The sequence below is a fragment of the Myxine glutinosa genome, chromosome 3 (genome assembly GCF_964187855.1).
Source record: "Myxine glutinosa chromosome 3, kmMyxGlut1.1, whole genome shotgun sequence".
NCBI lineage: Eukaryota > Metazoa > Chordata > Myxini > Myxiniformes > Myxinidae > Myxine > Myxine glutinosa.
In genome coordinates this window covers 96,811,500-96,825,849 of record NC_136263.1, presented here as the reverse complement: position 1 = coordinate 96,825,849, position 14,350 = coordinate 96,811,500, and the positions used below count along the sequence as shown (strand labels likewise).

The window sequence follows — 14,350 nt, the reverse complement described above, 5'->3', positions numbered from 1 at the left end:
GCTCATTATATCACATTTTATTAATACTAATAAAAGGTGTCCACAACCATCCTCGACCATGTTGTGGAACGTCGGCGGAGGCCCTTTTCGTTTTGTTATTATTCCGCCCTCACTTGTTTGTTTGTTTTTTTACCTTTATTCGCTTTTAAATTTGTTTTCTCCACAACCGCTTGAGTGATTCACACAGAATTATCAAAATAGGAGTGCTTATCCACAAAGATTTTTAATTAACAGTTGCATGATGATTGGACGGAAAATGTGGCCGGTGTTCCAAAAAGTCTATTTTCTGTTGGCATGGGCTGCATGGTGTTTCACATAGGCCTATCTAGAAAAATAAATAGCCTGAGTGGGCTGAAGGTCATCTCTTGAGGTTGTAGTTCTAACCTCCTCTAGGAGCGAGCCCCCATGACCTGAAATCGGAAAATCGAAGCCCGAGCGATTGTGCGGGCCATCGAGGAGAAGGGCTTTACTGTATCAGGTTTTGGAGCAATCGGTTAGTAAATAAGGGGCGAGCAGGGATACAAAGTTTCAGTGGATATTTCCCCCTCCTCCCTTCCCCCTTGGAAGTGCCCATGATATGCCATCGAAAATTACAACATTGGAAAATTTAACACCGGGTGATCAAGCGGACTATGGAGTACAAGGGCTGTATCAGGTTTCAAAGCAATTGGTTGATAAATAAGAAACGAGTTGGGATCCAAAGTTTCAGGGGGTAATTCCCCTGGGAGCCCCTTGATCCAAAATCGAAAAATCGAAGCCTGCGCAATTGTGTGGGCCATCGAATAAAAGGACTATCGGATTTCAGAGCAATCGGTTGGTAAATGATGGATAGGTCTGTAGATGCAATCGGTCTGATAGGTCTGTAGTTGAGTGATCCATTTTTGCACATTTTATGTAATGTAGTGATGTCACTGATTTCCAAGCAGATGGAAGATGACCTAGGGGAAATGATAGGGTGAAAAGGATAGGGAGAGGATGATTAAGAGCAGCAGAGCAGGTTTTTAGAACACGTGAGCTGTTCCGTCTGCCTCTGGCTGTCTCTCTGTCCGTCACGCTACCTCCTCTGAAACGTTTGTGCAGAAATTCACCAAACTTGGTCGTTATGATCACCACATGGCTAGCAGGTGCAAGAGCAGTATCATTTTTGGTCTCGCCCCGTGGGGCGGGGTCAAAAGTTCAAATACCCCAAAAATGCAATTGCGGGAGCGTTTTAAAAACATTTTAAACCTAAACTTTGTATATGCAAACTTTGTACAAATTAAACTTTGTGTATGCAATCAACATTGGGGGATGTGTTAAATATGTAACGATTTTTTTGGGGATTTGACCCCTGGTTCTTGACGCAAGGGGTGCGGACTTTGGGCCACAAGGGTCAAAACAGAAGATTTGTTTTTTTAAACCCAAAATTTGATGGTGTCATTCCTGCTGGAACTTTTTGCCATCTTTCAACTCTGTTTTAGGTGGGAAGGGTGGAGATTTGCGATGGCGCACCATCAACTTCACTCTAGTTTCAATGTTTTGTTTTTGTTTTCATTTTTTCTGGAGGTTACATTTGCAAACACCTTTTCATACCTCATCAAAATTAATTGAAAATGTAGTTAAATACAAGGACACTTATCAGGGCCACCAGTCTAGAATCTCTACAGTGGATTAGGAGACATGCCAGGCAAGGAACAAATTGCTACTGTAGACCCAGTGATGGAATAGAAGACAATGTGACAATATCAAGAGCATGTGCCTTGACCACAAGTCAATCTCTTCACCATAATTATTTCATTGCTGCTCTAGAGGTGGTGGTTCTGAACCACATGACTAATCAACGCTTTCTGATTGAACAAGCAATCATAATGGTGTCTTTCATGGAACAATAATACTGTATAAAATTAGCTTCGCAAATATTCGCTGTACCTGCAGGGCTCAGGACAGTATACCTTTGGCACACAGTATCCACAGCTTGTGGAACGGTTGCAAGCACTGGAGCGTGAAGTTGGAGGAGGGACAACTGCTGTTGTGGCACTTGTTCTCAACAACCGATTGTTTGTTGCCAATGTCGGTATGTTATTGCAGGCATTCATCATGTCTTCTTTGTTGCTTTTGTTACATTCAAATACTTCACTCCTCTCATTATTATTACATTTTCTTTCCTTCTGCTCCCCATGCCATCCTGTTGTGCTACTCATTTCTCTCATCCCTGGCATCACATCCCTCTTCCACTGATGCAATGAGGTGCCGGTCGCCGGGTTTTTTCCCCACCTAGTATTCATGACAGACCGGCAACTTTTCAGCGAAAAAATAAATAGTATTGAGTGGGCTGGTGGCCATCTCTAGAGATTGTAGTTCAGACCTCTGCTGATTTGGGAGGACCCCACTGGGTACCCCCCTGATCCTCTGGGACGCACCCTGATACAAAATGGAAAAATCTAAGCCCGAGAGATTCTGCGGACCATTGAGTAGAAGTGGTGTATCAGGTTTTAGACCAATCGGTTGGTCAATAAGGCACGAGTATGGATCCAAAATTTCAGAGGGTAACTCCCCCTCAGGCCTTCCTCCAAGTCTCCGCCATGTCAGTCTGGACGTTCCGGGGAATCGTATGAATTTCTCGTGCTGCCGTCAAGTGCAAGCTGAAGCGATCCCATTAAGTCAGCCTCATGGAGGCTCTTCTCATCCAAGAGAACCATGATAAAGACACAAGTATGTTTTTTCTGTTTTATTTACATATGACACATACTCCAAGTTTTCAGTGCTATTGTCCCAAGGATTTGTTCCGTTTTCATTTTCTCGTCTCGTCTACCCTTTATTTATTGAACAACTGGGACCGGATTTACGAAAGGCGTTGAGCGAGCATCTTGCTAACACACACATAACCCTTAAACGCTGACAAAAACATATTTGTATGCACACAGCTAATTACCCGTTTAAATAACAATTTACGAAGGAAGATAAACAGAGGAGTAGTTGTGCACCTATAAACAGCCGATTAACCTGTGAAACACTGTCCATATCTCCATATTCTAATTGAAATGATGCACTTGTATAGAATGAAAGCGCCACGGACAATTGTTGGAGGGGATTCAGTGCATTGCTCCTCATCGTAGGTTGATCCAGATCATCTTGCATTCGATTCAGCAGCCAATTAAATGATTTATTCGAGAGATCCATCCATCCCTCATTCATGAATATCCATCCCTCCTTCCACTCATCCATCCCTCCTCCGTGATTATGCATCCCTCCTTCCACTCATCCATCCCTCCTTCGTGATTATCCATCCCTCCTTCCACTCATCCATCCATCTTTCCCCTCATCTATCCCTCCTTCCCCTCATCTATCCCTCCTTCCACTCATCCATCTCTCTTTCCCCTCATCTATCCCTCCTTCCACTCATCCATATCTCTTTCCCCTCATCCATCTCTCCTTCCACTCATTCATCTCTCTTTCCCCTCATCCATCCCGCCTTCCAGTCATCCATCCATCTTTCCCCTCATCTATCCCTCCTTCCCCTCATCTATCCCTCCTTCCACTCATCCATCCATCTTTCCCCTCATCTATCCCTCCTTCCCCTCATCTATCCCTCCTTCCACTCATCCATCTCTCTTTCCCCTCATCTATCCCGCCTTCCAGTCATCCATCTCTCTTTCCACTCATTCATCTCTTTCCCCTCATCCATCCCTCCTTCCACTCATCCACCTTTTTTCCCTCACCCATCTCTCTTTCCCATCATCTATCCCACTTTCCACTCATCCATATCTCTTTCCCCTCATCCATCTCTCTTTCCACTCATTCATCTCTTTCCCCTCATCCATCCCTCCTTCCACTCATCCACCTTTTTTCCCTCACTCATCTCTCTTTCCCATCATCTATCCCACCTTCCACTCATCCATATCTCTTTCCCCTCATCTATCCCTCCTTCCACTCATCCATATCTCTTTCCCCTCATCTATCCCGCCTTCCACTCATCCATATCTCTTTCCCCTCATCCATCCCTCCTTAAACTCATCCATCTCTCTTTCCACTCATTCATCTCTTTCCCCTCATCCATCCCTCCTTCCACTCATCCACCTTTTTTCCCTCACCCATCTCTCTTTCCCATCATCTATCCCACCTTCCACTCATCCATATCTCTTTCCTCTCATCCATCTCTCTTTCCACTCATTCATCTCTTTCCCCTCATCCATCCCTCCTTCCACTCATCCACCTTTTTTCCCTCACTCATCTCTCTTTCCCATCATCTATCCCACCTTCCACTCATCCATATCTCTTTCCCCTCATCTATCCCTCCTTCCACTCATCCATATCTCTTTCCCCTCATCCATCCCTCCTTAAACTCATCCATCTCTTTCCCCTCATGCATCCCTCCTTCCACTCATCCACCTTTTTTCCCTCACCCATCTCTCTTTCCCCTCATCTATCCCTCCTTCCACTCATCCATCTCTCTTTCCCATCATCTATCCCTCCTTCCACTCATCCATCTCTTTCCCATCATCTATCCCTCCTTCCACTCATCCATCTCTCTTTCCCATAATCTATCCCTCCTTCCACTCATCCATCTCTCTTTCCCATCATCTATCCCTCCTTCCACTCATCCATCTCTCTTTCCCATCATCTATCCCTCCTTCCACTCATCCATCTCTCTTTCCCATCATCTATCCCTCCTTCCACTCATCCATCTCTCTTTCCCATCATCTATCCCTCCTTCCACTCATCCCTCTCTCTTTCCCCTCATCCATCTCTCCTTCCACTCATTCATCTCTCTTTCCCCTCATCCATCCCTCCTTCCACCCATCCACCTTTTTTCCCTCACCCATCTCTCTTTCCCATCATCTATCCCACCTTCCACTCATCCATATCTCTTTCCCCTCATATATCCCACCTTCCACTCATCCATATCTCTTTCCCCTCATCTATCCCTCCTTCCACTCATCCATCTCTCTTTCCCATCATCTATCCCTCCTTCCACTCATCCATCTCTCTTTCCCATCATCTATCCCTCCTTCCACTCATCTATCTCTCTTTCCGCTCATCTATCCCTCCTTCCACTCACCCATCTCTCTTTCCCCTCATCCATCCCTCCTTCCACTCATCTATCTCTCTTTCTGCTCACCCATCTCTCTTTCCCCTCATCTATCCCTCCTTCCACTCATCCATATCTCTTTCCCCTCATCTATCCCTCCTTCCACTCATCCATCTCTCTTTCCCATCATCTATCCCTCCTTCCACTCATCCATCTCTCTTTCCCATCATCTATCCCTCCTTCCAGTCATCCCTCTCTCTTTCCCCTCATCCATCTCTCCTTCCTCCCGGTGTGTACCCCGGTTTAGAATAGGTACACCGTATCCCTGCGCATCGTAGGAGGCGACCAAGGGTTGGCGTCAGGAAGGGCATCCGGCCATAAAAACATTGCCTCAAAACAGGGAACCATGATTGTCATGGGGCCCGCAAGGCTAACCCCCGCTCTAGCGGGGAAAATCGCTTTAAAACGATCATTCATTCATTCATTCATCCCTCCTTCCACTCATTCATCTCTCTTTCCCCTCATCCATCCCTCCTTCCACTCATCCAATTTTTTTCCCTCACCCATCTCTCTTTCCCATCATCTATCCCACCTTCCACTCATCCATATCTCTTTCCCCTCATCTATCCCTCCTTCCACTCATCCATCTCTCTTTCCCATCATCTATCCCTCCCACTCATCCATCTCTCTTTCCCATCATCTATCCCTCCTTCCACTCATCTATCTCTCTTTCCGCTCATCTATCCCTCCTTCCACTCACCCATCTCTCTTTCCCCTCATCCATCCCTCCTTCCACTCATCTATCTCTCTTTCCGCTCATCTATCCCTCCTTCCACTCACCCATCTCTCTTTCCCCTCATCCATCCCTCCTTCCACTCATCTATCTGTCTTTCTGCTCACCCATCTCTTTATCCCCTCATCTATCCCACGTTCCACTCATCTATCCCTCCTTCCACTCACCCATCTCTCTTTCCCCTCATCTATCCCTCCTTCCACTCATCCATCTCTCTTTCCCATCATCTATCCCTCCTTCCACTCATCCATCTCTCTTTCCCATCATCTATCCCTCCTTCCAGTCATCCCTCTCTCTCTCCCCTCATCCATCTCTCCTTCCACTCATTCATCTCTTTCCCCTCATCCATCCCTCCTTCCACCCCTCCTTCCACTCAGCCATCTCTCTTTCTGCTCACCCATCTCTCTTTCCGCTCATCCATCTCTCTTTCTGCTTATCCATCTATCTTTCCGCTCATCCATCTCTCTTTCTCCTCATCCATCCATCCATCCATCCCTCCAACCATTGATCATGCGAAAGACAATCTGTGAATGTGTACAATCTCTTTATTCGAGATATGGTTCCCACGTTTGCCACTCTGGGTAATCTTGATTGAAGTGATCAATGATGGTTATTGAAACATCTATCATGTTTTATGTTTGGGTTGTATACACAGTATAAAATTAATTAGTGGCTATCTATTTATTATGTATGCAGATCTGGTGACGTTTTGCCACTCCTTCCATACCCTTATAGTGATTCTAAAGTTAACTTTAACTGCCAGGAAGTGTATCGGAGTACAGCTGCAGTTATACCTATACCATTTTTTCCTAATGCTTGCTTCAAGGCCTTAAACACACTTTTAAACATGCCCGAGCCGACGTGTAAAACTTTCTTTGTTATTTAAATGCTTGTGATTCAGTTTTGATTGCGCATTAGATGAACACTCTTCTGCGATAGGTGTTTTCGGGTTATCATCGCACGATTAGCGATTCTACACGTGTCTAACTCTTAAACGCCATTTGTAAATTTTGCTCATACTGTCGAGGACATGTCCATCTGCCTGCTAGATTTCCAGCACTTTATTCGAATATCCCTGATTAGGGTTAAATTGGTAAACGTTTTTCTTTATGACTGGCATGGGTTTAGATGTTTTTTTGGAACTCGGCCGTGTGCTGCACTGTTCGGGCACGTGGGCAGATTAAACTATTTAAATTATCAGGAGTACAGTAAAACTAGCTAATAAGGAGCAAAGAGTAATGGATAGTAATGATGTTGTCAGGAGTAATGGATAGCAAAATTATTGAATGACAGCAGAAGCAATTTTCCAAGAATCCAAGAGATGTTATTCATTTAAGTTTTGGTCAAACAAATTTTGAGTTTTAAATTAGATTATGCTTTAAAATTATCAAAACGTTGGCATAATTAAGACATTTTTATGGTCAGAAATGCTCGAGATGGCAGGAGAGACCCACCCTCCAGGAACCTCTGGCATCTGGGGCCTGCCCCATGGCACCAGACCCCAGACCTGCAGTGGTAGGTAGGACCCGAAACCAGCAATATTTCATTTAGGCCTGCAACTGAAAATACGAGATACATCACTGCTCCTCGCCCATTTATCTTTCCCTCATTTTTTTACAGCCTTTAAAACTTTTACTTTATTTCAATTGAATTATATACAATACAAATCGCCTTATTGACACTCCAAAAACCTCCAATTTAGCAGTACTTGGACAAAAGATTACCCCATTTTACATGCAATCTTGACGAATGAAATATGCCGCTCACACTCTTAGCTTTGAGGAATATCGACATTCAGTCAAAATTATGGCTCATAGGAAATATAGATCATGCTCGGAAACACAAAGCAAGAGTTGAAAAGACCCTTCCCATGCCCTTTTCCTCAAGACTGTGTGGGGTAAGGTGTTTTGTGAACTCACTGGTTGAGTATGTCATCCCTCGGAGTGGTGTTAATCTGAGAAAGCATCTGCTAACAGTCACCAGTGGGCATTAAAGATCCTCTTCATCTTCCTCCTGTTCTATTTTAACCACCATCATTATCCCACCTTTCTTGTGGAGTAGGCTAAGTGAGGCTTGGCCCGAGTCCTCACGAATTGGCTGGCCAGGCTTGACGTTCTTCTACTTAGGGCAGGAATTTGGAATTTGACCAGGGTGCCAGGGATAGCTCGCCTATTCTTCACGAAGGACACCATGGGATCTATAATGTCCACCAACAAATGCTGGCAGATGAGATGCTCGTTTAATGTCCATCTGCAGGACGGAGCACACATTGATGAATCACCCTGCCTGTGAAACACTGGGCTGACAGTTTATAGCTGGGTCAGGAATCGAACCCAGACCGCTTCAATGCGTGTGTGCGAACCTCCAGGCCATCCTGCCAATCTGGTGGACATTAAAGATCCAAAAGTGTATTTTGCAAAGGGTCGTCAATTATCGTCGCTACCCCGGCCAAATTAAAAAGTCTTGCTTTAATTGTGTGCAAGGCTGTTGGTAGCGCGGCATAACCACGCTTCAGCCATGATGCAACCAGCGAGCAGATTTCGTCATTGAATCCTGGTCAAATATGCTTTTGCTAACAACAACTCATGCTGCTCTACCACAATGACTCTCCTCCATTATTCTGTCTTCTAATCAACTGGCTTTTTCACTCCCTCATCCTCTTCCCAACCCCACACTTTCTTCATCTTCACTTGATATAATATGGGCATTAATGCTGTGCTTTTATTCATTGCCATTAGCTTTCTATTGTTATTTGCACATATTACTTCAACCAAGCCTGTATATACTTCCCCCTTCATTCCCCCCCCCCCCCCCCTCCCACTCTGAGACAGGAACTAACAGGGCTCTTCTTTGCCGTATGACAAGTGGCGATGGACTGGACATTGTGCAGCTCAACTCTGATCACCACATGCAAAATGAAGCGGAATTGCAGCGCTTGGTACAGCTTGGTGAGCAATGAGCGACATTCCAAAAGCATAGCACAATGAGAGATCAGGCAGGGAAATTGTGTGGTGTGTGTGGTATCCATTGGCTGTGTCGGTTTGGATCTATTCCCAAACCACTGGCCGCACGGAGCTGGAAGTGATAATATAATTAATCGCCGAGGACCCAGGCTTCATTTTCGACAAACTACAACTACAAACAAATTAGAGCTTCAAACAACCTAACAAAAAGAGGGGTTGGGCCTACGGGATTGTTAGGGTACAGTATATGTTTAAAAAAAAAAGAAGCTTATATTTGGAAGGTTTTTGTATCTAGTGCCACAAGAGTTGGTTGGTAGTTGTATCAACCATCACACTTTTCTGATGTGTTGTCACCAACAAGTTTTGATGTTTCCTTGTAGAATAACATTCTTTCAAGTGGAGTAAAAACTTACTTTGTGTTTGCCAGTGGAATAGGAATTGGGAACCTCATGGGACCTCAATTAGTCTTTTCAGTCTCCATTGTGCAAGTGCTTTTTTTTGGAGAAAATGTGACATGTAACTCGTATTTGAGAATTTTTTTTTTTTTTTAGGGTTGGACATTGAAAAGGTGAAAGAGGAAGGTGCTTTAGGGCAGATTGACTGCACAAGGCGAATTGGAGACTACAAGATCAAGCTTGGATATAAAGACATCGCTGCGCTGAAGCAAGGACCCACAGCTCATACACATTTTCATAGTTTGGGAAAAACCAAAATAAGTGTTTCGGAGTCGGTGTATCCAGAATATTTAACTTGCTCATTTATAATTTCATTTATTATATTTTATCCCTTAAGTTAAATCTGATTATGGGCTGAAGCCTGGTTTTTTTGCCGAGATTTTGAGTTCCATAGTCTCCATCTGGGAAACACCTGATGATGGTGTGAGTCGTCGTCTTTGACGAATCTCTTTTCTTCTTCGGCATGCTCACAAAGCATTGTGCGGTAGCTGTATTATAGTCCAATGCGTCTACCACAAAAATCGCAGGCAAACTGGTCCTTGTGGAGATGGACGTTGGCAGGTTTTCCTTTCTTGCCTCCGCTCTCTCTCGATGGCAAGTCTCCCCCATCCCCCATTCAAAGTGGTCCAGGCCTTTGCGGCGAATGTTATGCCAAGCTGACCTTCTTGTGGCCTGATGTTCGCAGGTGACAACTGGGATGGCACACGACTTGAGTGTAGACTTAAGGACATCCTTACTCTGCTTTCTTTGCCCACCACGTGACCATTTACTAAATTTAAGTTTTCCATCGAAAAAACACTTGGGATTCTTCAGTTTTACACTTGTATCGTGCAGTTGGAATGCTCATTCATAGTTTTCATGATGTTGCTAAAATCATCAACAAAATTCATTGTTCACAATTTGATTAAGTTAATTTTAATTTTAATTTTTAAATTTGATTAAAAAAATTAAATTAAATTATATTTTATTTAATTAATTAATAATTAATCAAATTAATTAATTAATTTAAATTTAATTTATTTAAAATTTAAATTAATTAAATTTAAAATTTAAATTTAATTAAGCAATTTGATTGATTAAGTAAGAGTTATTCTGTTGAAACGGAGCATCCAGAAGATCAGTTCAAATCCAACAGTTTGCTTTGTTGATCCACAGGGAACTTGAAAAGACATGCAACACCAAGGGCCTTCCATGTAATCCTATATCCTATCCCACAGCTTTTATAAGCCTGGTGTTGCATTAACGGTTAAGGTGGTTCCGATCTGCTTTCAGAGAAATCTACCGACTCTTTACTTTTGTTGAAGTAGATTTTCCTGTGTCCTTGAAAGTTTTCAGTTTCATCTTCTTGATAGGATCATGAAAGCTGCTGACATGTTGGTTTTGTAGTCACTCCTGACAAAAAGTCATGAATTCCTCTCCTTTTCCTCTCCTTTTTCCTTGGCCTCTGGAAGGTCTTTGACTGCAGGTACTGATGCAACCTGGCCTGATGTAACGTCATAGAACTGATGTCTCCAAGGAAGGGTTAGAAGGATTAACAATATTTTGAATGGTGTCCATGACATTCCTCACATTAGGCTCAGAATTGCACTCGACTTGGCAAGGCTGTTCACTTTTGTTTTGAGAATGGATTCCCGTGTTAAATTTGACGCTGAAAATGACGAAGCCAACCGATTTTGGAAAAAAACGGTGCCCAAAGTGCCCATTTTTGGCCCGAAGTGGACCTCCAGTAAAACTAACCTTTTGGTAAATAAATGCAGATGATAATCGATTTGTTTTGTTTTTCAGGATATTAAAAGTTTATTTATGGCCAAGTTAATAAAATCATGATTCCACATCTGAAGAAAACCATTTGGTGTAGAGTTGGGGGTGTTAGCCATTTATGGATGGCATCACATACTACTTACTGTACCTGCTTTTTCTTTTAGTATAGTGAATAACAAACTCTACAACCTTTTTAATAGCTATATTAAAATAATGGCATAGTGTTCATGTAATGGCATGTACACCAACAATGTATGAGCTGTCAATGAGAGAACACACAGTGCCTTCAGAAAGTATTCACACCCCTTGACTTTTTTCACATTTTGTGTTACAGCCTGAATGTAAAATGGATTAAATTGAGATTATTTTGGTCACAGATCTACACATAATACCCCATAATGTCAAATTGGAATTTTGTTTTTACAATTTTTTACAGAATAATTAAAAATGAAATGCAGAAATATCTAATTTACATAAGTATTCAATCCCCTAAGACCTGAGTCAATACTTCATAGAAGCTCCTTTGGCAACAATTACAGCTTCGAGTCTTCTTGAGTATGTCTGTATCAGCATTGCACATCTGGATTTGGGGAGTTTCTCCCATTCTTCCTTGCAGATTTGCTCAAGCTCTGTCAAGTTGGATGGAAAGCGTCGGTGAACAGCAATCTTCAAGTCTTTCCACAGATTGTCAATGACATTCAAGTCTGGCCTTTGGATGGGCCACTCAAGGACTTTCAGGTTCTTGTTCTGAAGCCATTCCAGTGTTGCTTTGGCTGTATGCTTGGGGTCATTGTCCTGTTGGAAAGTAAATCTTTGCCGCAGTCTTAGGTCTTTTGCACTCTGAAGAAGGTTCTCCTCAAGGATTTTCCTGTATTTGGCTCCATTCTTTGTTCCCCCTATCCTTACAAATCTCCCAGTCACTGCACTGAAAAGCATCCCCATAACATGATGCTGCCACCACCATGCTTCACTATAGGGGTGGTCTTAGATGGGTGATGAGCTGTGCTCGGTTTCCACTAGACGCAGCGCTTTGCATTCAGGCCAAAGAGTTAAATTTTCGTCTCATCAGACCACAGAATATTTTGTCCTGTGCTCTTACAGTATTCACGTGCCATTTTGCAAACTCCAGGTGTGCTGTCATGTGCCTTTTTTCTCAGGAGTGGCTTACATATGGCCACTTTCCCATAAAGCCTAGATTTGTGAAGGGCTGCAGAGACTGTTGTTTTTCCGGCAGGTTCTCCCATCTCAGCCAAGGAATTCTGTAGTTCAGTCAGAGTGGTCATTGGGTTCTTGGTCACCTCCCTGACCAAGGTCCTTCTTGCCCGGTAGTCAGTTTGGTCAGACGGCCAGCTCTAGGAAGAGTCTGGGTAGATCCATATTGTTTCCATTTCCTAATGATGTAGCTCGCTGTGCTCTTGGGAACTTTCAACACTAGAAATTATTTTATACCCTTCCCCAGATCTATGCCTCCTCACAATTCTATTTCGGAGTTTTACGGAAAGTTCCTTGGACTTCATGGTAGAGTTTCTGCTCTGACTTGAACTGTCAACTGTGGGACCTTATATAGAAAGGTGTTTTTTTTTCTTCCTGATGTCCAATCAATTGAATTGGCAACAGGTAGACTCAAATCAAGTTGAAGAGACATCTCAGGGATGGCCAAAGGAAATTGGATGCACCTGAGCTGAATTTGGAGTGTCATAGGAAAGTGGCATAACAACCGCATAACAACTGGTCCCAGTGGAAAGGGGACCCAAAAACAACAACAACCACGGTTCCCAAAAAAGGCCAACCCCCGCTTTGCGGGGAAAAATGGCCTCTAAAGGTGTTTTTTAAAAATTTATTTATAGGAAAGTGTAGCCTGGTGTTGGGCTAGCTGCTAGGGTGCCAGCTTAGGATCCTAGGATCCTGGGTTTGAATCCCGGTCGATCGCTGAATTAACACCAGGGGGGTTGACTCAGCCTGTCATCCTTCCGAGGTCGGCAAATTGAGTACCAGTTCACTGGTAATTCCCTGTTTGTCGTAAAAGGCAACAAAAAGGGTTGGCGGCAGGAAGGGCATCCGGCCGTAAAACATTGCTTCAAAAAGGGGACCAACAAAAACAACAACAACCACGGTGCCCGAAAAAGGCCAACCCCCGCTTTGCGGGGAAAAATGGCCTCTAAAGGTGTTTTTTTATTTATTTTTTTATAGGAAAGTGGTTTAATACTCATTGACTCACGACATTTCAGCTTTTCATTTTTAATTATTTTGTAAAAATTTCCCAAAAAAAAGCAACTTTGACTTAAAATTTAAATAAAAAATGATAGGTGTAGATCAGTGACAAAAAAAAATAATCTCATTTTAATTCATTTTAAATTCAGGCTGTAACACAACAAAATGTCAAAAAGGCAAGGGTTGTGAATACTTTCTGAAGGCACTGTGTGTTCTCTCATTGACAGCTCATACATTGTTGGTGTACATGCCTCTACTTGTCTGCCATTACATGAACATTATGCCACTGTTTTGCAAAAAAAACCTTTCACGCAAAAGCTGTATTGAAATTGATGCAATTCCACTGGTAGCTATCATATTCATCTTTTCCTAAGTTGTCTGCTGTCCTCTTATAATTTATGTTGCAATTTTTTTTTCACCTTTAACATCCAGTTAAATTGCAACCCAAACCAGGAGCCACATGTGTGTTATTAAATTTGTTTGGTTGCTGATTCATACAGAACTTGGTGCTACTTATATTTTATTCGCGGAGTAACAATTGTATCGTTACTTTAATGCTGCACTATAATGTGGAAGGATTGTTTTCGTTACCTGTCCCAACCAATGTTGCACTATAATGTGGAAGGATTGTTTTCGTTACCTGTCCCAACCATATTTCAGAATCCTGCTTGCTCCTAGCGAGTGAAGGGATGCCAGAGCTCTAGCTAGGGGTTTGAAGGTTAGGGGGGGGGGGGATAGGGTTGATTTTGTAGAGCTAGTTGGGGCAGAAATTTGGAGTTTTAACTGGTTGCAGGTGACAATCGTTTACTCTTTGCGAAATATACAGTGGGATATTTGACGTCCACCAGCTAACATTACCAGATCAATTTTTTTTTGCACCACAGCTTATTTTGCACCACATTTATCTGCACCACAGCTCAATATCCATCTGATGGACGGCACACTCTCTTCTCCAATGCCTTTATTGTGAACCACCAATATGACAGTTCTAGGGTTAAGTCGAGAATCAAATTCAGACTAAGCCCAAAGGCAAGTGTGCTACATCTGCACAATCTTGTTGGACATATGGGTCATGGGAAACATGTACTGATAAATAATAATGATCTATTAATGGGTAGAGTAGGATGTTTGTGGAAGGGAATTACAAGGTTTGCTGAAG

General features: G+C 42.9%; 1 protein-coding gene across 6 annotated transcripts in view; it reads left to right on the top strand.

Annotated features, from left to right (window-relative positions):
* Nucleotides 1–14,350, top strand: part of TAB1 (TGF-beta activated kinase 1 (MAP3K7) binding protein 1) — a 53,484-nt gene that overhangs the window by 16,649 nt on the left and 22,485 nt on the right. For all 6 annotated transcript variants that reach the window (XR_013622861.1, XM_078774305.1, XM_068110417.2 and 3 more), the window contains exons 6-8: nucleotides 1,915–2,053; nucleotides 8,633–8,749; nucleotides 9,316–9,427. Coding sequence is in view for 5 of the 6 variants with exons in the window: in XM_078774305.1 (XP_078630431.1) it covers nucleotides 1,915–2,053; nucleotides 8,633–8,749; nucleotides 9,316–9,427 (368 nt within the window). In the remaining variant the exon portion in view is untranslated. The remainder of the gene's footprint in view (nucleotides 1–1,914; nucleotides 2,054–8,632; nucleotides 8,750–9,315; nucleotides 9,428–14,350) is intronic.